This window comes from Urocampus carinirostris, chromosome 14 (genome assembly GCF_059441175.1).
Source record: "Urocampus carinirostris isolate Australia breed hairy pipefish chromosome 14, RoL_Ucar_1.0, whole genome shotgun sequence".
Classification (NCBI taxonomy): Eukaryota; Metazoa; Chordata; class Actinopteri; order Syngnathiformes; family Syngnathidae; genus Urocampus; species Urocampus carinirostris.
The window spans coordinates 9,188,931-9,214,927 of NC_142362.1; the positions used below are offsets into that span (position 1 = coordinate 9,188,931).

Sequence of the window (25,997 nt, forward strand, 5' to 3'; positions counted from 1 at the left end):
TCTTCATTGACTTGAAAAGCGCTATAGAAATGCAGACCATTTGCCATTTTACCGTTTACAAATGTGCCGCTCCAATCTGCTCCATTCCGGGTTTTCCACACACCGCGTGACGTCACGATCATATGCGGAAGTAAACAACGGTGCATTGACACCTGCAGACTTTTGCATCGATTTCGTGGCAAAATCCCCCCAAAACTTACTTCTGAATATGCTGAAAGCGGTTATTTTAATCGGGGGACCCCAGAAAGGTGATAAAAACTCCTTCAAGTATTTCTGGTAATTTATTGTAGTTGACGGGTAGTTAAAACGCAAATGCTAAAACTCAAACCTTCCTCCGTAATGTTGATTTTAGCTGACGTGGCGCTGCAAACAGGTAACTAAATGCAGCATTTAAAGTTCATTTTAATTCTAGTTTTTAAAGACTAGATGAATAATACAGTTCTATTTGTGTTTGTTATTTTGTGTTAGCCTAAAAAAAACGTAAACTTGAGGATAAAAAGCATAAAATTAGTTGTACCTGTTATCGGGGGCATTAGATAATCAGTGTCTTGCCCAAGGACACTTCGACATATAACACGGAGGATCTGGGAATTGAACCTGCGACCTCTTGATCTTGACGAGCGCTCTACCTCCTGGGCAAATGCCGCCCCATTTACACATACAGTCTATACAAATCGTCTGTCTAAAAATCGTATCCAGATTTAACTGTTCAAGGGAATTTGAGCAACGACGGGCCTCAATGAAAGTTGTTATGCATTGATTTGGCAGAAGGCAATGGGGTGAGAGGTAATAGGGCAGTAAGAGAGCTCAGTGTCCTGACAGCCTGAAGCTGTCTTTGAGTCTGCTGGTTCTGGCTTGTATACTCTGTAGTCTTTTCCCTAACAAAAGCAGGTTTTAAGATGAGTGGGTGGGGTTACCTGCAATACTTGTTTGCTCTGTGGATGAGGCGAGAGTTGCAGATGTCTAGGAAGGGCTGGAGGGGGACACCAATGTCCTTTTCCGCTGTTCTCATGATGCGCTGCAGAGTCTTTCGGAAGGACACAGTGGAGGGGCTACACCTCGTGGTTATGCAGCCAGTCAGAAGGCTCTCAAGGTTGCCTATGTAGAATAAGAGCATGATGTGGGTCTGGGCACTTGCTCTTCTGGGTTTGCAGAAAAAATACAGGTGTTGATGGGCTTTTTTTGGCCAGGGATGTGTAGTTTCTACTCCAGGACCGGTTATCACCAATATGCACAACCAAGAACTTGATACTCATCACCCTATCCACTACAGTACTGTTGATTTTGAGCGGGGCATACTGGGTAGAAGTTGACAACAATCTCCTTGGTTTTTCTTGACCTTCTAGTCTTGTTTCCTTTACACCACTGGGCCAGCCCGCTCACTTACTCCTGTAGGTTTTCCTATCGCCGTTGTAGATGAGACCCACCACAGTTGTGTCGTCCGCAAACTTTATGGAGAAGTTGGAGCTTGATGTTGGAGTGCAGTCGTTGGTCAGCAAAGTAAAGAGGTGGGGGCTAAGCATGCAAGCACGGGGGGCCCGCAGAGGTGTTCCTGCTGAACCAAACTGCCTGTGATGTCCCTTTGAAGAAGTTGATCAGCCAATTACACAAGGAGTTGTTGAGTCTTGGCCAATCCTGTTTGTGGGTGAGGTGCTGGCGGATTATAGTATTGAATGCTGAGCTGAAGTGAATGAACAGCATTCTAATGGGGGTCTTTGGACTCAACGTTGATAAGTGCTGCGTGGAGACCAATGGAGATGGCGTCATTGGTCGAGCGGTTTGACCAAATAATCAAACTGGAAAGGGTCTAGGGCGGGGGGCAGGGTAGAGTTGAAATGATCGAAGCACTTCATGATGATGCGAGTGAGTGCTACTGTTAGGTTCACCCCAACACTTGTAATGAAAACCTGCACTCAAAGAAGACACAGAGACGTGAGTATCACTTACTTGCAAGGAGAGATGACCATAGACTGCCTGTCACAGTCTACTAGACACTCTGAAAAAGTTTATTTCGTCCTTGCCTTTTTATTGTATTAGGAACGCCCTAGTTTACATGTTTCTTCTGCTTAAATCCATCAGCTACCAGGCAAGGGCCATTGCAATTGGAGGGATACAACTTCTTAATGGCTGGGATGATTGTAGTGGTTTTGAGGCATGTTGGGACGACAGCCTGGATCAAAGAAGTGTTAACAATAATGATGGAGACATCTCACTACTGAAGATGGCTAAATTTTCCAATTGTCACAGTCCCCCTAGCGGCATTTTATCTCCTTAAACATTGTGCATTTCTTTTATTTGCAGGCACAAGGTTTAGGCCTCTTTCTTTCGAAGTTCCCAAACCATTGTTTCCAGTTGCTGGTGTGCCGATGCTGCAGCATCACATCGAAGCATGTGCCAAGGTGACAACATTGCTAAGCTAATGGCAGCGTCCAAGACATCTTCTAATAGTCACTTGTTTTGTCTCTTTGCCCTCACAGTTACCAAATATGAAGGAGATCCTGCTTATTGGGTTTTACCAGCCCAATGAAGAACTGACCAGATTCCTTTTTAATGCTCAACAGGAGTTTAAAATATCCATCAGGTAAACTGATATTAAATCAAGAGACTGGTCCCTTTAAGGGTAGTGAACCTGGTGATACGACACATATCTCAAGACACATGGCAAAATAGGATTGTATTTTTGTTCTCTTCTAGTAATTAGCCAAGTAACTGTGACATTTAACCATATCAGTAGGTTGCACCAGATTACCTTTATATATATATATATATATATATATATATATATATATATATATATATATATATACTATTTTTTTCCCATTAGGTAGTACAGGGAAATATATTTAATATTTTATTTTGTCTGATGAAAGTGTTTAAGAATAAACTGTAAAAAAATGAATGAAGTCAAAATTTTGCTCATATCTTTGCTGATTTTGGTTATTTTCACACTTTGTTTTAAAAACAGAAATGGTTAGGGCATAGTAAAACATTTTTTGCTCTGGCAGATACTTTTCTCTCATTTGAAATAATTCTTTTGTCATTTATTTAGAAAAAGAAATAGATGAAAACAACCCTAACCCTTAACAAATGTGTTAAAATGATAGTAAACTCAAAAATTACAGCAAAATTGTCCACAAAAATCAATAATTTGTAATACCTGCTGAGCCAAAGTGACCACTAATGAAGAGAAACACTTAACTGTCAATTTAACCTTTCTATCTATCTGTCTACCCTGGTCGTATCCCCCGAGAGGGGTGACCGACAGCAAGACAAACACATACACAAAAACAAAGAAAAGGAAAAAGTATCAAAAAAATATTTGACCATGGCCAACCCAAATGCTCGAACACCCAAACAAATTAAGCACCTCGGCACCCAAGTTGGTCATGTTTTCGTCCCTCCAGATGAAACGGGACACAAGAAATCGGCCATGTCACTTGGTCCATGGTGACAACACACTCTTCTGTTGAACAGAAGGGCCCGACAGCTTTCACTGGTTTACCCCTGCCGTATCATAGAACACGTCCAAACAACCCACTGTCTTTTCACAACACCTCTCCACTCATTCCTATAACCAACAAGAGCTCCAGCTTCCACTATATTTAGACCTCTTTGCTGCAGTGCACTCATAACACCATCCATCCACGCCAATCGCTGCCTTCCACTTGTTCTCCTTCCATTGACTTCTGCTCTGTAGATCCTCTTCAAAATTTGCTCCTCATCCATCCTCTCCATGTGTCCAAACCAAACGAGTACTCTCTTATCCACACGCTTGCTCAGTTCCACTACTACTCCACTTCTGTCTCCCACAATTTCCTTTCTCAGTCTATCCAATCTTGTCACTCCTAATATACTCCTCAAACATTTAATTTCCTTCTCAAATCTGTGATCAGTCTCCGCTGAGAAAACATTTTAAAATATTTTCAGGGGGATGATGTGCCTCGAGATTTTTTTAATCAAAATGTTGTGCCTTGTCTCAATAAAGGTTGCAAAACACTGCTTTTTCTGTTTTCTTGTATAGTCTATTAAGAACATTCCCCAGGAAAAGAAAATGTTTTATCAATATACAAATACTAAATTCTGACAAGGAAGGGAACCGGAAAATTGAACTAACAGCAGGGTTGGGTAGGGTTACTTTAACTGGATTACTTTCAATTACTTTTGGATTACTCCAATACCAAATATGCTAACAAAAGACAAAAGAAACTAAATATGAATAAAATGATGACTCACAACACGTGGTAAGCTTTCTCTCCTGGCTTTGATCTCTTTGATCTCCGGCAAAACTAACATAAAATGCGACAGAAACAAAATGAAAATAAATCCAAACAGCTTGCCAACATCATTTTTGCCATTCCATGTATTCCAAGCCTGCACAAAATTTAGTATTTTTATTCAAATTTAGTTTCTTTTGTCTTTTATTAGCATATTTGGTATTGGAGTCATCCAAAAGTCATTGAAAGTAATCCAGTTAAAGTAACCCTACCCAACCCTGACTAGCAGTCATGTGCCTTAACCACTCGTCCTCAAATGTAGCATTAAGGAGTGTGCTGCTCCCGCATTGCCAGCATACTAAACACGTCTTTTCTCTTTTGCAGGTATTTGCAAGAATATGCTGCCCTGGGTACGGGAGGGGGCATCTATCACTTCCGAGATCAAATCATTGCCGGTGGCCCTCAGGCTTTCTTTGTTCTTAACGCTGATGTGTGCGCAGCTTTTCCTCTGAAAGAGATGCTCCACTTTCAGAAAGAACACGGAGAACCCAACAGTTTTGTCATACTCGGAACAACAGTGAGTTGTCATTAACGGCAGTTATTTTTTTTTTTTCATCGCTATGTTATGTATGTTGATATTTGGTGGATATATTTCAAGATTCCAACTGTCGTTTTCCTCCTCAGGCAAACAGAAAACAATCTTTGAATTATGGCTGCATCGTTGCAAAGGAGGAAACAAATGAGGTATAGAGCTTCTCGTCATATTTTATGCCCAAAGCCATAACAAGCTGTCTTTTTTCTCATCAGGTTTTGCATTATGTGGAGAAGCCCAGCACCTTCGTGAGTGACATCATCAACTGCGGTATCTACCTCTTCACTCCGGAGATCTTCCAACACATTGGAACAGTTTTCCAGAAAAATCAACAAGACATGCTCCAGTGAGTTGTTTACCTGTCTGTCCTGATCCTTTACTGTGTTTCTGTGTGTTTTATTTTTGTGTATTTTCGGTCTTCATAACTCTCTTTTCCCTTTTGCTCCCTGCTTTGATTTACAATCCTCAGTTTCTCGTACGAGGGGTAAGTTGGTACATGTCAACTGCACGGTGTGGTTTTAGGCACTAATAGTTTGGTGTGAGTTACTTAGGGTGCTTTGTGACCTTTGCCTACATGCTTCCTTATAAGCTCCCCTATAATAGAATTAGGATGAAAGTAAAACAATCAGTATTTATTTGTATAGGCTGTTGGGATTTTTCTACCTTCAATTTTGAAAATCGTTAGGATTAAAATGAATTTCTCTTTACTGCAATCAGTAAACAAATTTGCCCCTAGGTATTGCTTGTACTCCACCATAATTTTTTTCTGAAGGATGCTAGAATTTCCGACACTGCTAGAAAAATTAATTACACTATTATTTTGAGTTATTTGAGTTCTGATATGAATTAATTATCCCAAGAAAATTAATTCAATGAACTAGCCGATTGATTCCTATCACCAACAAGAGCTGTTCCTGTGGTGAAAGGCCCTTTCCCTCTGGGAGGTGTGAGAATTCTCCCACTGAGGTCCGATATCATAAGAGGCGACCAAAGTGGAGGGTGCGAGGGGACTGGGGATTCTCTTTCCTCTATCTCTACTCCCTAAGAGACAGCAAGGCAAAGAAAGGGGGACGGGGGACCGAAAGGTCTCGCAAACCCTAGTTATAGGGTCACTAAATGTGAGAGGGTGTGGAAGTAAAGTGACTGAGTGGAAGAAAGTAGAGCGGAAAGATGATGACTAAAAGGAAGGTTGATGTGTTAGCCTTGAGTGAAACAAAGATGAAAGGAAAGTGTGAATTGCAGCTTGGAGGTATGTACGGTAGAAAGTCTGCGGTAGAAAGTCTGGAGTTACGGGTGGACATACTAGAGAAGGAGTGGCTGTGCTGGTGAGTGAGAATGCAAAAAAAAAACCTGGTGGAGCGTAAAGAGATATCGTTTTTAGTCCGAAAACAGAAAATCCAAGGAAATGATCGAAGAGCAAAAGCACAAACTACATGGTAAATAGAGAATAGCATTCTTTATTTTAATTATTTGCATCAAAACCCACACAAGAACAACCAGCTTTGAGAAGCGTTGGAACTCTTTCTGGAACACGTTTTGAGAATAAACAAATCACACCAATTAACTGAGAACAGGTAAAGAGTAATTTAACATAATTTATAAACAATCTAGATAGAATACGTTACTAATTTGAATAAATAATAAAATATTGTGTTAAGACCACTATTAAAAAAATAAATAACAAAACAAAGTTAAACTTGCGTAAAAGTCAGCCTACTAATAATTACATTAAAAAAACACTAGCAAAAAGCAATAGCTCAGTGTAAAACAACTGATTATAAACATGAACAAACAAATGAAGGTTATAAATTGTATAAAAAAAATATAAATTGAATAAAAGCTTTGCAAATTGCGGCCTGGCCTTGCCGATGGTTTGTAAATTGCGGCCTCGCTCTATGCTCTTTATCCCCCCGAAATAAAGGAAATAATTAAAGCCTCAGACGAAAGTGTCAAGTTTAAAAGCAAGATATTTTTTACGATATTTAGGTTAGTATGCAAGAACAGGATTGCGTCGACTGAGCCAGGTCTTAGCGACGTTCTCCGCTGATCCAAGGTGCGCCCCGCTGCTCTAAAAACTGGCTCACTGCTGCTGCTGGTTGCTGGTATGTACAGCACGGATTGTACTAACTTGGCAAGTTTGGGATACAGTGGAGAAAATAAGTATTTAAACACCCTGGGTCTGAAATTTTCATTGTTGGTGCATGTCCACTGTGAGAGAGATAAACTAAAAAGAAAAATCCATAAATCACAATGCATGATTTTTTTAACGATTTATTTGTGTGATATTGTTGGAGTTTATTCTCCTGTGTGGGTTTTAAGAAATCAACAAGAGAGCAGCTGTGGATTAAAAAATAAATAAATAAATAAATAAATCCAAACCCGGCCGAAAGCCCGAACTAATGATTGACATATGAGGCCTGGGTCAGGTCAAGTCGGGTTAGGGTCCGGGTTTAAGATCTTACGCCACATCAAAGCTTGTCAGACAATGCGCAAGCCAAATTGCATACTTAAGCAAGTTTCCAATCCACCTAAATGAAGCTTTAGTACCGAATCAGCACAATTTGTGATCTTGGAAGTTGAAAGTAATGAAAGTAGAAGCAGGTCAAAATCTCACAGGGATGACTTTGCCTCCAACCGTACCTCCCCTTTTGGTAATTCTCCCATTATGGGTCGAATCCTTAAACACATCGCGTTCATCAATATTTAACACTCTGTTTCATCTCTGGGCTCTCACAATACACTTTTGGAGAGGCGCTGATTAGTATGGAGGGCCATCCACTTACGGTTTTGATCAGATGTAGGATCGGCTTTGGTTTGAACCCCGGGCTGACAAGTGATGCGTTTTAACTCTAATCATGCTTGCGTTGGCTTCTGAACGCCGGTTTGGAGAGCGTTTGATGAATTTTTGTTTGACTTTTCAGGGTTCTCATACCAGTGACTGCTTCTATAAAGCTCACAATTTCCATTGAAGAACTGTTTTAAAACTGTAACGCTACGCAAAATTTGTACACTTTTTTACTGTATATAAAGTGACATACAGACCCTACCCTACGATCCAGACGGTCATTCGTAAGTTGAGTTTGTCCGTAAGTTGCTTCAGTGCTAAAATTGGTATGTTTAAGGTTAATATAAGTATGTTTAAGGCTTGTATTAGCAACCTGTATTGTTTTGAAAAGTAAACATTTCATAAAACAATATGCTCTATAAAGATAAATAAAGTTGAGTTTAACCTACTTTTGAAAGATGGGCTTCAAGAGTTAAGCGCCTTCCTCCTCCGTGGTAAAAATTGGCCGGAAATAAGAGATCCAACCATTTTCTCAACCGCATCAAACTTTCTTATTCCACTTTCATTTCAAAAGAAACGGCTCGCCTCTTCTTTACACTTCACACCAACCATATTGAATGGATACACGAGGTATTAACATGACTTGATATGAGAGTATACAGACGCTGCCTTACTTACGTTCCGGACGATCATTCGTAAGTTGAATTTGTTCGTACGTAAGTTGCTCCAGTGCTATATTTTATTTGGAATGTATGTTTAAGGTTGATATAAGTATGCTTATGGCTTGTGTAAGTAACCTGGATTGTTTTGTACTAGAAAAATAAACATTTTACAAAATAATATTCTCTATAAAGATGAATAAAGTTAAGTTTAACTTACTTGTGGAAGATGGGCTTCAAGAGTTAGGCTACTTACATTTTCTCCTGATAGGTTGGTTGTTTTGGTTGTAACATTTCTCAGAATTCGCTGTGTGAATATAACTTGTTTTTATATTCCTAAATATAAAAACAATCTTTCACACACACACACACACACACACATGAAGTAACGTTTCAATAATCAGTCTAATTGCATCTTTTGTACGTTTATCAGTCTTGTACTCTTTTAATTTGAAGTCGCATTTCCCGTGTATTTTTCTGTTTCCTGTGTGAAAGAAGTTAACTAGACACACGGGGGCGGGCAGGGCTGCCGGAAGACTCGCCCGAGGTGGTGGCCCCGATGGGCCACCGGACAGTGCTATTACATTTATTTACCTTAATGCTTGTTTTTATTTGAGTAATTCTGCCAACACAGAGTTTATATAAGTTTTAACTTTATCATTCCACCGCATCAATCTTTCTTATTCCACTTTCATTACAAAAGAAACGTCTCTCTTCTTTACACTTTACACCAACCATATTGAATGGAGTCACGAGATTTTAACAATAAAAATGTCAAAGTGATGGAGATACAGGATAGAATGTTTACATACGAACTAGGAAGAGGAAGCGGATTTCTTCGGGGTGGATGCTGGGTGACCTCTCACAGCGCCACCACACGCCGGTAGCGGCGGAAAGAAGCACTACAGTAATGTCCTGTACTCGGAAAAAGGTGCACGCAATACAAAATCTAACTTACACCAATGTCCAGATCTATTGTTTAAGTAAGTCGAATGGTCGTAAGTAAGGGAGCGTCTGTATAACTGATTTTTAAAATTCCAAGTTGCAGAGGTTGTCTAATGACTCTTGCTTCAATCGGCTTCTAAATAACTGTCCAGATCGTCCATTGCCTACGGCATTATTCCTTAGCGAGAGTAACGATACAGTGCCTTCTTTGTATTTCTTGATAATCGCAAACTCAATGATTTCAATGTATAAGTTGTTGGTTAATGGTCATGTACAAAAGTATTTGTTGTTGACATATTATTGTGGGTAAAATGCTGTAAATAGGGACTGAAATAAATCCTTTTATTTAACATCGTAACAAGGAAACCTTGAAAATTAGGGACATCGTAACGCAGGGGTCTACTGTAATTCAATACTACGCTTTCTGTTTTTATTTCACTGCACTTCACTTCAGCCCTAGTTGATCATACAGCACACCACAAGGATTCTGTTGTAATCTGAGGACTAAAATCATGTTGATGTCTCTGGCAGGGAGGAAACAAACAACGGCTGGCACAGAGCAGAAGTCATCAGACTTGAACAGGACATTTTCACTTCCCTGGCCGGACAGGGCAAACTTTATGTTTATAAAACATCTCGATTCTGGAGTCAGATCAAATCGGCAGGGTGAGTGAAAGAGAGCAACCTCAACTTGGGGTATCTCAAAGATTGTCTGTTTCTGGTGTTTGCTAATCTAGCATGCAGAGATTTTCGGAATTATTGATGTAGAATCGAACCAATACAAATACATATTTCTTACAGTGCATTGCAAAAGTATTGACCCCCCTCTCAAGACCTTTTGGACAAATTGCCATATTTCAGGCTTCAAACTTATAGATAAAGAAATCAAACTATTTTCTACGAATCAATGTGAGACTCAATCGTGAAAAGAAGCCGATTTTATTTAACATTATATATTGTGCAAACAAATAAAACATTTAAAATTAGGCATAACAAAAATATTGCCCCCTTTTGAGTTAACACTTTGTACATACAACCTTCTTTGGCTGTGATCACAGTCACAAGTCTTTTTGGGTATGTCTCTATAGGTTTTGCACTCGAAACAGAAATATTTTCCCATTCTTTATTACAAAACAGCTCAAGTTCCTTAAGGTTTGATGGTGATTGTTTGTGCACAGCATTTTTCAAGTCTTTCCACAAGGATTGTGGTCTGGAGTTTGGCTTGGTCATTCTAACACCTTTATAATGTTAGTTTAAACCATTCCATTGTAGATTTTGCTTAATGTTAACGGTAGTTGTCCTGTTGGACGCTAAACCTGCGCCCTATTCTTAGGTCTCTTGCAGACTCCCAACAGATTTTCTCCCAGAATCGCCCAGTATTTGGCTCCATATATTGTTCCCATCTGGTCCAATGATCTTCCCAGTCTGTGCTGAAGAAAAGCAGCTGCAGAGCATGATGCTGCCACCACCATGTTTTACAGTGGGGATGTGTTTTCAGGGTGATGTGCAGTGTTACTTTTACTCCAAACGTAACCATTTGCATTCAGCCCAGAAGGTTCGATTTTGGTTTCATCTTACCAGAGGTTTGCAGTGGTTTTATGCCTTCTCCATTCAGATATTATTGCTCTCAGAGTGTTTCGGGAGATGTGTAGATTTTTGGAAATCTTGTATCCCGTTCCTGCTTCTAACTTATCTACAACTTTGGCCCAGACCTGCCTGGTGTGACCTCTGCGCCCATCACAGAACAGGTGCATTCAAACAGAGACCTATTTACACACAGTTGCACTTTTTTTTGTCATTGTTAGTCACTTAGGTTGACATTGGATGATTCAGAACTCATCAGGGAACGTCTGTCAGTTAGCTGAACTGAGAGAACAGTGGGCCAATATTTTTGCAACACCTACTTTTCAGTTTTTTTAATGTAAATATAAATGTTGGAAGTCATTTGGTTCCACTTCACTATTGTCTGACATGGTGTTGATTCTTAGAAAAAAAGGTCTGTTTTTTTTTTTTTTTTGAGTTCAAAGCCTAAAATGTGGCAATACGGCAAAAAGATCGAGGGGGGTCAATAATTTTGCTAGGTATTGTATGTATATTTTTCTCTAAAGGTCTGCGATTTACGCGAGCCGGTTATACCTGAATGAATATAACAAAACTCATCCAGAAAGACTGTCTTCAAATAAAGAAGGGGGTCCAAAAATAAGTGGTAAGACACATCACATCAAACATAGCAAACACCCAAACTCTGATAAATCGCCTCTTTGGTTACCTAGGTGACGTTTATATTCATCCTACTGCCAACATTGACCCCACTGCTGTGGTAAGCGCCATTCGACACTGCTGTTATTATTTAACATTCAATTGGAGGATACATTCAAGTAAAAGCAAGAATTTCAACTAGATGTTGGTAAATTTCGCCCTGCAGTTGGGTCCAAATGTCTCCATTGGAACTGGAGTTACTATTGGTGCCGGCGTCAGGGTGCGTGAATCCATTATCCTCCATGGTGCAACTCTCCAGGTAAGCCTGTTTGTGTCTTTGAGGGTGGGGTGTGTTGTTTGACTTTTCTCTTAAAAAGTTGTGTTAAGTTTAAACTTAAGTAGACACTCAAGAGTAGGTGAGAATACATCAATGGATTTTGAACTTACAAGGAGGACGGTGAAAAGTGCTCTGAAATAAGAAGATATAATCCATTTCTAAAGCTGTCCTCCAAGCCTCTTCTTGGATTGAATCTTCAAGGTTACAAAAACAGATCAGACCAAAAGGGTGTGGGTATCAAAGAACAGCAACATGATTGGCTGATATCAAGTCAAATTCATTTATATAGCCCTTAATCACAAAAATGTCTCAAATGACTGCACAGGATTACAATTACACCATTACCTGATCTTACACTGCTGGCAAGGAAAAACTCAAAACCTCAGCGTGAGGAAAAAAAAAAAACCTTGAGAAGGGCCTCACAAGTGGTAATCCCCCTTCCAGGATGACCAGGGTGGAATAGATTTCGACGATGCAATATTTAAAACAACAAAGAGTAAGTCCAAAAAAGGAACTGGCATACATGAAATCTCCGTTACACTCGTCCAATAGTAACAAGCTTATAAAGTTGAAAGTAAAATATTTTCTCCTTTAAAATTGTGTTAAGAATGCCCTAGTTTAAAGAGCCTTTACAATTTTTTTTCCCACCGCGACTATCTGATTTTACCTTCTTTTGAGCAAAGCTATTCGGGGACTTGCAACACATTAGGAAGCAGGGAAGGGTTTGAATTTCAATTATAACTTGAATTTGCTTCTAAATGCTTGAAATTCTTGCTCTGTTTCTTAACAAGTCTGCTTAAAAATGACGCTGACACTGCACTCTGGTGGCCTTGCCATTGCATTATTTCTTCCCTCCTGAATAACAGTGCTGACATTTGTTTGTATGGCATTGTAATGTGATGCGCCATTGCAAGAATGATAAGAATCGACCAATATGGGCTTTTTCAGGGCTTCTACCGATTATTAGTATTAAGAGCAGGCCGATAACCAATATTTGGAGACGATATTCATTGTCTGTAAAAGCTTAAAAATTGGCATAAGAACATTTTAAAAATGCAAAAAGAAAAAAAGAATATTTGTTATAAATTCAAATTAAACATGATTAGTACTCTGAAAACGTTTACAGTAAATAAATAATATTAGAATTTAAACACAACTAATTTGAGTAATCTTTCACTTTCACATGACTAATAAGAGGGCAGCACGGCGGGTGAGGTAATGAGATAGATTCTTTCTGTGTGGAGTTTGCATGTTCTCCCTGTGTCTGCATGGGTTTCCTCCTGGCACTCTGGTTTCCTCCCACATTCCAAAAACAGGGTTCAAATCAAGCTACAGCAGCCTCCCTGTGCAGAGTTGGCATGTTCTCCCTGTGGGATAGGTTTCCTCCTGGCACTCTGGCTTCCTCCCACATTCCAAAAACATACATGTTATGAAATGAAATGATCTGCATTTTATATAGCGCTTTTCAAGTCAAGACTTCCCAAAGCGCTTTACATTGTGCTTCACATTTCCCAATAGCGGCCGTGCAGCCATGTGAGGCGCTAACCTGCTTATTGGGGGTATTAGGGGTTCAGTGTCTTACCCAAGGATACTTCGACATGTAACACGGAGGAGCCGGGATTCGAACTGCGATCTCTTGATCCCAAGACGAGCGCTCTACCTCCTGAGCCACAATTGGCCGGTCCAAATTGTCCTTAGGTGTGAATGAGCGAGTGTGTTCGTCTCTGTGTGCCCTGCGACTGGCTGGCAACCAGTTCAAGGTGTCCCCTGCCCACTGCCTGAAGATAGCTGGGATGGGGTCCAGGACCTCGCGACCTGACTGAGGATAAGCGGTGCAGATAATGGATGGATGGTTATTTACAGTACAAATACAGATTACATGATATGAAAAATAGGTGCACATTTTTTCCGTGCAAATTTGTATTTAGTATTGTTGCAGTTTTGGGAAAGAAGCTGTTTCTTAGTCTATTTGTTTTGGCTTGGATTGATCGGTATCGCGAACCAGAGGGTAGCAGGCTGAACAAAAGGAAACCAAGCTGAGTAATGCCCTTTATGGTGCCTTTTGCTCTGTTTAGGCGTTTGTAATTGTAAATGTCACGTAAGGAAGGCATTGGGTTACCAATGATCTTTTGTGTTGTGGAGAACACAAAGTGAAATGCTAGTAGCAATCGCGCGACGAAGAAAGTCCCTTTTCGCCCAATCACAGAAATGCAGATCGGCGATTCGAAACAACCTCAGTGGAGTACTACACTTGTTTTAAATGAAGACACAAGCAAACTGGGGAGCTGTAGAGACTAATGACTAAGATGAGATACAATTGGTAGAAGACGAGGGAGAGTCCCGCAGGAGAGACCCCGGAGAAGTAATTATGGACAATGATGAGCCTTTGAGAGACCTCCACTGGGCAAAAGAAGACAAACAAATGCACACCTTACTTCAAGGCAAAACAAACCCAGCAGAAACTGGAATACCCTTATGAGCTTTTCTGTTAAAGTCGTGTGTCGCAGACAATGCAGTATAGTTCTATTTTAATTGTACAATAAAAGGTTGAACAGTGGCCTACTTTAAGATACAGGCAGTCCTCGTTTTTACATGACACTCTTCTTGTGATTTTTCGACTTTACAACTGTCCCTTCCCCGCTGTTTTTATCCCAAGCTCCATAGTGTTTATCAGTACACGATTCGTTGATTTAGTTTGATTGGTGATATGCGTGCGTGTGTTACCCCCCAAAAATTCTAACTCAGTACATACTTTGAAAAAGAGGCGAAAAGACATCAATGGCTATTAGACTAGCATGTCCAAAAATCAGATAACCCTGATAATGCATTGTATTTCGAAGCGCCTTTCAGTACACCCAAGGTCGCTGTACATATAGTAGGACACAACAATACAGCAAGAGTAAAACAAACAAGTAATAAATAGCAAATAAAATACATTACAGTTAAAAGGTGGTCAAGATGGTCAAGAAAAGACAAATCTGAATAGGTGAGTTTTGAGTCCGTATTTGAAGTTGGACAGGGTTGCAGAATTTTGGAGATCACGCGGCAATGAGTTCCAGAGGTGGGGGGCAGAGCGGCTGAAAGCTCCACATGGAGCTGAGGCAGGCAAGAGGTACAGTGAGATGGAGTAAGATGATCTGAGGGTGCGAGATGGCGTGGCAGTGTGAAGGAGCTCAGAGAGGCAAGGTTATGAATGGCCATGTAGGTGTAGAGCAGGATTTTGTAGTTGATTCTATGGTAGATTGGGAGCCAGTGGAGTTGCTGAAGACAGGGGTGATGTGATGGCGAGAGGGGTTTTTGGACAATATCTGTGTATTATTTGCCCTCATGTAGGTTTTAGATCAGGGGATGGTGTCATAATAGTCTGTGGTTTGCAATAATCAGTGGTCTGTGCAGCCCTTTGAGACTTTGTGATAAAGTGCTATACAAATAAACATGACTTGACTTGACTTGACATGATGCGTGCAGCATAGTTATGGACCAGCTGAAGTTTATGGAGGGACTTTTGTGGTAAACTGTAGAGGAAGGAATTGCAGTAATCGAGGCGTGAGGTGACAAGGCTATGGACATGGATGGCTGTTGTGTGTGAGGTGAGGGAGGCTCAAAGATGGTTGATGGAGTGCAGGTGGAAGTAGGCTCACCGGGTGAGTTAAAGGAGAGTTCGTTGTCGAGGATGACACCCAGACTCTTGACCAGAGGAGTGGGAAAAACTGAGGAGTTGTCAACGGAAAGAGAAATCCTTCCCCCTGAGTTATTTTTATAAAATCTTGGTTTCAAAAGCAGATCCGCTTTAAATGATGTGGATATCAAAGAACAGCAACATGCTTGGCTGATAGTGACAATGATGTACACAAGGGTTGCACACACCTTTTCACCGTGCAACCTACTTACAAAATAACTGAGTCAAAATGCTCTACCCAAAACAAAACTGGAGGATCAAGAGCAGCCTAGGGTCCTAATGATCGAAAATGACATTTCACAGTATTTCTTAACACTTAAATACATCAAATATATTTAATCAAAATAAAAATATCTAATAAAATAGCTAGCACCATGACTCAAGTCCGTCTTTTTTGAAATGCCAATGTTTTTGCCCTTGCAAGAAACCCGTATTACTGTACTGCTGATAAATTTCAAATCCCCTGTACTCAAACAAGGCAAATACTTGGTGGTGTGGCTTTATCCCCGAGATCGAACTGTATTTGTGTCTATGTTTATTTTTCCCCTCCAGGACCATTGTTGCGTCCTCCACAGCGTCGTAGGATGGGATAGCACCATTGGCAAATGGGCCCGAGTCGAAGGAACTCCAAGTGACCCCAACCCGAACGACCCCTACGCAAAGATAGACAGCGAAACGCTTTTCCGAGAAGGGAAACTCACCCCGTCCATCACAATTCTCGGTAATTTCTGCTCTTTTATTTTTTTCACACAGTGCAAGCAGTGCCTAGCAAAAAAAAAACGTTTTGTCATATTGCCACATTTCAGGCTTCGAACTCAAAGTTAAAAAAACACATACCTAATGGGGGAACAATTTAGTGCTAAACTTTTAAAGACACCTCAAACTACGGACTCCACCCTGAAGAAACTTAAGCTATTTTTTTCAGAATGAATTGGGTAATACAACCGGCAGCAAAAAGTATGGAATCGTCAGTCTTGGACAAGTACTCACACTAAAATTTGATTCTTTAGAAATAACTCGGATCACAATCATGAAACAATCGCAAGGTCATCACAAAGTGTGTTTCAATTGAATGAATAGTAAAGCTGTCCAAAATGTCAATGGAAACTGGTACATTTATTGCAGATTCGACCACAGCCATCTCCCCAATGCCTTTACCTGACATGCAGCTGCATATCATTAAGGACTATAGGAATTTGGATGTTTTCATCTTTGTAAATCTCACTGGTACAGCATCAAAGAAAAGTTCCAGCATCATTACCTTGTCCAGTGCAGATTCTTGACTCATCACTGAAGATAACCTTCATCCAGTCATTCATAGTCCATGATTTCCTCTCCTTAGCCTATTGCAGTCAACGATGGTTTCCTGTTAGCTTTCCTAAATGAAAACCCTATTTCCTTTCGGCGATTTTGCACAGTTCTGTCACATATATTGACTCCAACTTCCTCCCATTTCCTCTTCATTTGTCTGGTTATTCATTTTCTGTTTTCAAGACATATGGCCTTTAGTTGTTTGTCTTGACGCCTACATGTTTTCTTTGGCGTACCCGTACGCTTGACTTTGACAACCTTCCCACGCTGTTGGTACTTGGTCCAAATCTTCGATACAGCTGACTTTGGACAGCCCACATCTTTGGCAACCATACAAGTAGAGTTACCTTCTTCAAGAAGTTTGACGATCCTGTCTTGGGTCTCAGGAGACCTCTCTCTTGTTGGAGCCATGATTCTTGCCAATCCACTTAGTCCAGGAGACTCCAAAGTGTGATAACTGCACGGTTTTTAACTGCTGACTAACGAGCAGACTTTATCCAAGCCAGGTTCCCAATTAAGGAAAGGAAATTGACTGGGTGTGTCCTTATTTTCTTCATAAAATGCACTGATTCCATAGTATTTTCCTCAGAATTGCGTGGTTCCATATTTATTTGCCTGCACTTGCTCGATAAAATAATTTACTGACCATTACAATGTTTTTTCCTAATGTATTTTCTTTTCAGTATTTTCTACTAAATAAAATGTCTGGGTGAGAGCTTGCCTAAGACTGCGATTTAAGTCTGGCTGATCGCAGCAAAAGGAGGTTGTAAAAAGTACTCACTCAATGTGGTCCAATATTTCTGCAAAAGCCTACTTTTCAATTTTGTATTTGTTAGCATGAATGATAATACAATACATTTGGTATCTTTTCCACGAATGTGTCTCGCATGCTCGTATTTTGAGTTTTTATCATGAAATATGGCAATACTTTCGCAAGGCACTGTATTGTACACGACTAACTGTGCATATTTTCTATCCGCCCGCAGGTTGTAATGTGTCCATTCCCAGAGAGGTGATAATCCTCAACTCCATTGTCCTGCCGCACAAAGACCTCAACCGCAGCCACAAGAACCAAATTATTCTCTAGGTAATCTCCTGCGCTCTGTTTATTTGAGTTGAGGAATACGCACTACACACCTGAGTTACTGTATATAAGATGTCAAGAGCGAAGATACGGGGACATTCATTAAGATGCATTTTTATGTGTTTGTCCTCGAGGCTTTATGCATCATCGCTTGTCAATGGTATTAAACCAAAAAAGAAGAGCAATCGTACATGTTGATTCACCTTGGAAAGTGTCGCCAGGGGCCAAAGTTATTAACTTTACTAAACTGGTAAATTACCGCCAGCCCAAGAGTAATATATTAGCTGGATGTTAATACGATGTAAAAAGAGTTTTATAGATGCGCGCATTATGTTCCTCCAAGGGCAAACTCGGGAGTCCCGTGAGTGAATCAAAATTACTGACGGAGTCAAAAATTTCCAGCAATTATTCGTGCGGCGCTTTAATTAAAAACTTTTTGGGTATAAATAAACGACTAGATATTGAAATTGCAATCAAGTAGCGGTGTTTTGTTTTTTTTCCCTACTGTGTATTCATAGTTTGGGGGGGGGCAGACTATCGAGTGCTTATAAAATCAACAGCACGTGGTTAAATTTAGTATTCGCAATCACGAGGAGAACTGTACCCATCGACAGATACTCCACATTGTCATTTGCTTAATAAGATCTCTCACTATCAGGATGACTTCTCCATTGTGGTTTCTTAATTAGGAGAAATGGAAATTGCTTTTTTTGACTTTCAATGCAAATTCAAAACAAGTTCACTGCTATTTTGTGCACATGTATTTCGTACAGGCGCTTGAAATCCTTGCAAATTCTTTAATTTGAATGTGTTTTCATGGATGGGAAAAAGGCTTGGATTTTGGGCGAAGTGCTTGTAAATGCTTGACATTGTTGCGATGTTTCTCAACAAGCCTGCTCAAAATTTGGAAATAACTATATCGAAGATAATCTTAGCGGATCTTAGCTTTGTGTAATAAATGTTTTTATCATTTGCTTTGTTTTTTTCTTTGATGATATAAAAAGCAAAACCATCAAAAAAACAAATATGGAAAATTAGTTCCCAAGGGTTCAAAATTACGCTGACACTGCTCTCTGGTAGCTTTGCTGTGCCATTGTTTTTCTTCTTCCTCGTGATTAACGGCAGCTGGTATTAGCTTGTGTGACATTTTCCTATGAAGTGTCATTGCTCCCTATGGGTTATGCCCAAGAGGACTGGTGCATGCTTTCTTAATTTTCCTCATGTTGAGGTTTTTAAGTTTTTCCTTGCCCTCATGTAGGTTTTAGATCAAGGGATGGTGTTATAATAGTCTGTGGTTTGCAAAAATCTGGTCTGTGCAGCCCTTTGAGACTCTTTGTGATTAAGGGCGTCACAAATAAACATGACTTGACTACGAGTGCAAGGATTACATATCAATAATGGACATTTATTATAAGCCAGGCAAAAAAAATTAATGTAGCGTTTCCAAGTGGTAAATTGTAAAATGGGAAGAACCTCCTACAACTGAAAATGTTAGATACATGTTTTTACCCATCACCTATGTGGAGAGAGATTTGTCCCAAAATCAAATAAATGAGCGCTTTACTCAAGATCTCGAAACATGTCTTGATAAATGCACGCACAAGATCAACATTTGCATATGTAAATCACAAATACATTTGTGGTTTTGCAAAATGCATGATTCACACCGGATTTCTTCTTTTAATGGTACTGGGGAAATTGGAAAATAGGCTCTGAAATTCTTTAAAAAGTATTTGAATTTGGCCATGAAAAAGGTGTACGAACCCTGTTAATAAGCTCTCCAATTATCAGGATACCTTCTGCTAGTTACGAGAAATTGCTTCTGTCGGCTTTTAATGCAAATTCAAAACAAGTTCACCGCTAATGTGTGTCTTTTTGTGAGTGTCGTCCCTCCTTTTTATCAGCCTCCCCCACCCCAACACTAAATGCACTTTTCTTGTTGACAATGGAAATACTCACAGTAATTTCAGGGAAGGATAAGCTGTCAAAAACAATCACGTCAGTGAAATAATTCACAAGTGCTGCACTTGGGAACCTTGCAGGTGGAAGTGGCTGAAAGGTGGGAGGGGGGAGTCCTTGAGGGGTCGACTACCTTTAGTTCCAGTTTGTGCTGTGAATATGTGCAAAACTATGATCAAAGGTTATTTGTTTGTGGAACAAGCTCACTGGTAATAAGTTCGATACACATTGAAAATAAGGAGAGAAGACATCAATGGATTTTAAACTTGCAAGGAAAACAGGAGAGAGCCCAAACTTTAGATAAGAAATTACAACCTTTTCTGAAAGCTCTCCCTTAAACTTCCTTCTTTTTGTCAAATCTCCTAAATTACAAAAGCCGATCCGCCCTTAGGGTGAAAATAATTAAGAACAGCCACATGACTGGCAGTGCAATGATTTAAGTCATGTTTATTTGTGACACCCTTAATCACAAGAAGTCTCATAGGGCTGCACGGACCACAGATTATTGCAAACTACAGACTACTATTACACTATCCCCTGATCTAACACCTACATGAGGGCAAGGAAAAACTCAAAACCTCAGCAAGGGGAAAATGAAGAAACCTTGAGAAGGGACTGCACAAGAGGTAATCCCCCTTCCAGGATGACCAGACTGCAACGGGTGTTGCAATATCAAATAATACACAGATATTGTCAACATGAAGTATAGGTAATTCATAAGCTGTAGAATAGAAGTGTGTTTTAAGCCTAGATTTAAGCAGTTCCACCGAGGTTACAGATTGAATCTCAGGGGGCAGAGCATTTGACAGTACTGGGGGCCGGATGGAGAACGCTCTGGAACCTGCGTATTTCTTCTTGGCTCTTGGGATCACTACCAGACCAGCATTTTCTGAGAGAAGGCACCGAGCAGGAACGGGGGACATTAAATCTGAAAGATATGAGGGAGCAAGTCCATGCATGATTTTGTATAATACCAACAGAACCTTAAAATCACATCTTAAGCTGACAGGAAACCACTACAAGTTAGCTGAAATTGGGGTCATGTGATCAAACTTTCTTGTCTTCGTTAAAAGCCTCGCTGAAGTATTTTGTACCAGCTGCAGGTATTGATGCTGGACTTCGGGAGAGCAGAGAGTAGTACATTACAGTAATCAAGGTAATAAACGCATGATTTATAATCTCAGCATCAGACTGGGACAGCATTTGGAGAATCTAATCAATGTAACGAAAATGGACAAAAGGTGTTCTAACTATACTCTTAACGTGTAACTGGGAGGACAGATTAGGGTCAAATATGACACCTACATTTTTGACTGAGTCACTCTGGGTGATATTACACTTGTCACTGTTTAGAGCAGTGTTTGAGAACAAGTCACGACATTTAGATGGACCAATAATGAACTATTCAGTCTTTTCAGGGTTTATGCGCAAGAAGTTAAGTGGCATCCATCTTTTTATCTCGGTGAGGCCGGTTTTTTAAATCTCCATAACTATTTGGGGCAGATTTCTCCTTTGGAAGATACAGTTGAGTGTAATCTGCATAGCAATGGGAACTGATATTATACTTGAATAATATCACCTAACGGAAGCATATAAATGCTGAAAAGAAGGGGACCAAGTACTGAGCCCTGCGGAACGCCACAGGTAACATTAAAGGGCTCAAAGTCATGTCACCATACCTAACACAGTGCATCCTATCCGAAAGGTAGGGTCCAAACCATGAGAGGACAGTTCCTGAGAGATTTCCCTTTTTCCAGACGATCTTGTAAGATATTATGGTCCACAGGGTTAAAGGCAGCAGAGGTCCAGCAGCAACAACAATAATGAAGCGCGCTTTGTCCATCACTATCAGCCGAGACGTTAGATCCCTAGCCCAAGCCTGACTCAATCCAAATTTTAGACCGAGTTGAGCCTTAAATGTCGATCATTATGTCCGGGTCAGGCTAAGCTTCTCTTTTACTGATTTATTGTTTTTTTACTATCCACCCGTCATTGTTCTTCTTTGTCTCTTTTTAAACAGTATTGTTTAACTTAGATTTCATTGCAAAAGGCAGGCTTTACGTGTCACGTGCATTTTAAGTTATTTAAAAAACGCATATGAAATTGGTAACACATCTCTCAGCTTCAAATAGGTTGGTCACCCAAGTTTACTTATATACGATACGCTATTTATTGGCTGTTCGAAACCCTTTATTGTGATTCCTGATGATATTTTCCCCTTAAAGGAAAACGCACCAAAAAACTATTATCATGCATATTGCACAGCGGATGTTTTTTTCCTTACACACAAGCTAATGTTATTTTCCTTCTCGACAATGGAAATGCTCACAGTAATTTGGGGAAAGGACAACCTGTCAAACACAATCTCGTCATGGAAATAGTTCAGAAGCGCCGCACTTAGGAAGCTCGCAGGTGAAAGTGTCTCAACACGGAATCAATGAGGGATCAGATTACTTTTTTGCGTTATGGTTTGTTTTTTGTGTGTATGCCGCGTGTCTTCACAAGAGCTGGAGTCTACCCAGGTTGACCTTGGGGAAAGGGGCGGGGCACACTCTGCTCCCAGCAAATCATATTCCAGTAATGTTTAGCATGCAGAGTAGAATATGTGTAGTAATCATATGTATAATGATTAGAAATATAATTACAGTACTAAGAATTAAAGTGAATTCCAGAAACTATGTCTTTTCCACTCGAATGCTGAGCGGCTCCAATAGCACCATAAAGGTAGGAGGTTGAGACGCTGAAAACGTAGTGTTAAGAAAAATTTACTTATACTGAACACCACAAAATCCAAGGACATTATACTCGACTTAAGGAGACCAAGTTCAAAACTGGCATGTCCTTCATGCTTTTGGAGGTTTCTTTATACCTTGTGATTAGAATCAACTGAGGTAAAGAAGAGAAATCTCAAAGTATGCAGGACATGTGACCCTCTAGGACCGTGTTGCCCACCTCAGTCCACTCCTTCAAACTCCTGCACGTCAAGTCAAGCCAAGTCAAGTCATTTTTATTTGTATAGCCCTTAATCACAAAGAGTCTCAAAGGGCTGCACAGGTTATTGCACAGTTTATTATTTCAGACTATTATTACACCATCCCCTGATCTGGGACCAACATGAGGGCAAGGAAAAACTAAAAAACCTCAACATGAGGAAAATGAAGAAACCTTGAGAAGGGACCGCACATGTGGTAATCCCCCTTTCAGGATGACATTGCATGATGATGTTGCAATTACAAATAATACAGAGATATTGTCAACAAAAAATATAGGTTATTCATATGCTATGGAGTAGAAGTGTGTTTTAAGCTTAGATTTAAAAAATTCCACTGATTTTGCACATCGGATCTCAGGGGGAAGAGTATTCCACAGCACCGGTGCCCGGATGGAGAACGCTCTCGAATCTGCGGAACTCTTCTTGGCTCTTGGAATCACCAGTAGACCAGCGCTTTCAGAACGAAGGCTCCAGACCGGAACATAGGGGGAAATCAAATCTGAAAGATATGAGGGAGCAAGTCCATGCATGATTTTGTATAATACCAAGAGATCCTTGAAATCACATCTTAAGCTAACAGGGAGCCAATGCAGGTTTGCTAAAATCGGCGTAATGTGATCAGACTTTCTTGTCCTAGTTAAAACCCTCGCTGCAGCATTTTGTACTAGCTGAAGACTCTTAATTTTGGACTTCGGGAGACCGGAGAGTAGTGCATTACAGTAGTCGAGACGGGAAGTAACAAACGCGTGAGTTATAATCTCCGCATCCGACGGAGACAGCATAGGACGAATTTTCCACATCTCCGACAATCTCTCCTGGTCTGCAAAGACCAGGGCTGTGATGGGGAAGGGCCAGCAGAGACTCCACCTTCTGAAAATGCTCAAGAAAGAAAACCTGGAACAGAAGCTGCTGGTGTTCTTCAGAACCAGTGTGGAGAGCATTCTAGCATACAGCATCATGACATGGTATGCTGAGTGCACCGTAGGAGACAGGAAAACCTCCAGCATTAACTCATTAACACAACCTAGAAAATCATCAGTTTCTCCCTCCCCAGTCTGTAGGAAATTCCCGGCTTGCGATACAACATCATGTATATGCTTGACATTGTTGCCAGCACCTCATTGACCTTCTGTCCTCTGGTAGGTCCTACAGATCCCTTAAAACAAGAACAAACCGGCTCAGAGAAACTTTCTTCCCCAGGGCCATCTCCACGTTCTACGAGCGCACAATACTGTGAAAATTGTATGTCTTGCCTATGCACAGAAAGATGTGTATTCATATCTTATATATCGACTTATTTAGAAATTATATTGCTGCCAATGTCATTACACTATTTTCATTGCACTTTTACGATCTGATGTACTTACATAGTCCAGTCCTCAAGAACTACAGACGCTCCCTTACTAACGACCATTAGACTTATGAAAAAACAGTAGATACGAAAAACAAATTTGGGATGTCGAAAAATCTCCGGACATTGCTGTAATTTAGATTTTGTATTGTGTTCAACTTTTTCCGAGTAGAGGACAGTACTGTAGTGCTTCTTTTCACCACTACCGGCGTGTGGCACTGTGAGAGGTCAACCAGCATCCACCCGAAGAAGAAATCCACTACCTCTTCCTCGTTTGTGTGTAAACATTCTATACTGTATCTCCAGCGCAAGAACTTTGACGTTTTGTTTGTTTAATATCTCGTAGCATCCATTCGATATGATTGGTGTAAAGTATAAAGAAGAGGCGAGCCGTTTCTTTTGAAATGACAGTGGAATAAAAAAAGCTTGATGCGGTTGAGAAAATAGCCAGAACGCTTTTTTTTTTTGTCTGCACTCCATCACGGAGGAGGACTTCTTGAAGCTCATCTTCCAAAAGTAAGTTAAACTTTATCCTTGTAGATTATTTCCCAAGACACACCAAGATGTGGTGCCTGGCAGTTATGGGATCCATTAACAGTGATACTTACCATACTATTTTGATTGTTTAATATCTCGTGCATCCATTCAATATAGTTGGTGTGAATTGTAAAGATGTAAAGTGTAAAGAAGAGGAAAGCTGTTCCTTTTGAAATGAAAGTGGAATAAGAAAGCTTGATGCGGTTGAGAAAATGGTTGGACCGCTTTTCTCCGGCCACTTTCTACCACGGAGGACGAGGGCGCCTAACTCTTGAAGGTCATCTTCCAAAAGTAAGTTAAACTTAACTTTATTTATCTTTATAGAGCATGTTATTTTATGAAATGTTTATTTTTTAGTACAAAACAATACAGATTACTTATACAAGCATTAAACGTACTTACATAAGCCTTAAACATAGAAAATATAGCACTGAAGCAACTTACAAACGATTGTCTGGAATCTCATTCGTAAGTTTATTGTCTTCAATATTGGACACCTGATTGAATAGGATGCCAGTTTTACCATAATGCACTGTTCATCGTTGTCACTATCGGTTAATAATGTCCTGTCCGGTTTCAATGCACCCACATCTTTTAAAGTAAACACAATTTTAGTTTTTTTTTGTTGTTAACACTCTTTTACCTACAAATCGTGAACATATTTAATCATTATAGTTTGATTAGAAATATGCCCCACACTGTTGATTAGTAACTGGATTCATTTCAATTACTTTTGGATTATTCCAATACCAAATATGCTAATAAAAGACAAAAGAAAATAAATATGAATACAATGATGACTCACAACACGTGGTAAGCTTTCTCTCCTGGCTTTGATCTCCGGCAAAACTAACATCAAATGCGACAGAAACAAAATGGAAATAAATCCAAACAGCTTGCCAACATCATTTTTGCCTTTCCGTGTATTCCGTTACTCCCCAAGCCTGCACAAAATTGAGTCATTTTATCCGTATTTGGTTTCTTTTGTCTTTTATTAGCGTATTTGGTATTGGAGTAATCCAAAAGTAATTGAAAGTAATCAAGTTAAAGTAACCCTACCTAACCCTAACAGCTTGTTAACATCATTTTTGCCGTTCCATGTATTCCGTTACTCCCCAAGCCTGCACAAAATATAGTAATTTCATTCATATTTAGTTTCTTTTGTCTTTTATTAGCATATTTGGTATTGGAGTAATCCAAAAGTAATTGAAAGTAATCCAGTTAAAGTAATCCTACCCAACCCTGATTAGTAATCATCTCTTACTCTCAATTCCACTGATAAAAATCCTAGGTATTACCATTTCAGTCGCTATACTCCCCAGTACTTGCTGTGTTTCCTCCTCCGGAGCCGTC

General features: G+C 40.0%; 1 protein-coding gene across 4 annotated transcripts; it reads left to right on the top strand.

The window, feature by feature from the left end:
- Window positions 1-110: 110 nt before the first annotated feature.
- On the top strand, window positions 111-24,554 carry gmppaa (GDP-mannose pyrophosphorylase Aa). Of its 4 annotated transcripts, none has more exons than XM_088353289.1 (14): window positions 111-248; window positions 2,302-2,399; window positions 2,478-2,581; window positions 4,599-4,791; window positions 4,899-4,958; window positions 5,022-5,152; window positions 5,276-5,290; window positions 9,727-9,861; window positions 11,304-11,401; window positions 11,469-11,515; window positions 11,621-11,713; window positions 15,963-16,131; window positions 17,708-17,808; window positions 23,900-24,554. In XM_088353289.1, the coding sequence occupies exons 1-13, from the start codon at window positions 209-211 to the stop codon at window positions 17,806-17,808; spliced, it is 1,284 nt and encodes a 427-aa protein (XP_088209415.1). In that variant the 5' UTR covers window positions 111-208; the 3' UTR covers window positions 23,900-24,554. The 4 variants fall into 4 exon arrangements, with proteins under 4 accessions (XP_088209415.1, XP_088209416.1, XP_088209414.1 ...); XM_088353290.1 differs by lacking the exon at window positions 23,900-24,554 and adding an exon at window positions 23,115-23,870; XM_088353288.1 differs by lacking the exon at window positions 23,900-24,554 and having other exon boundaries at window positions 17,708-18,778.
- Window positions 24,555-25,997: the final 1,443 nt, after the last annotated feature.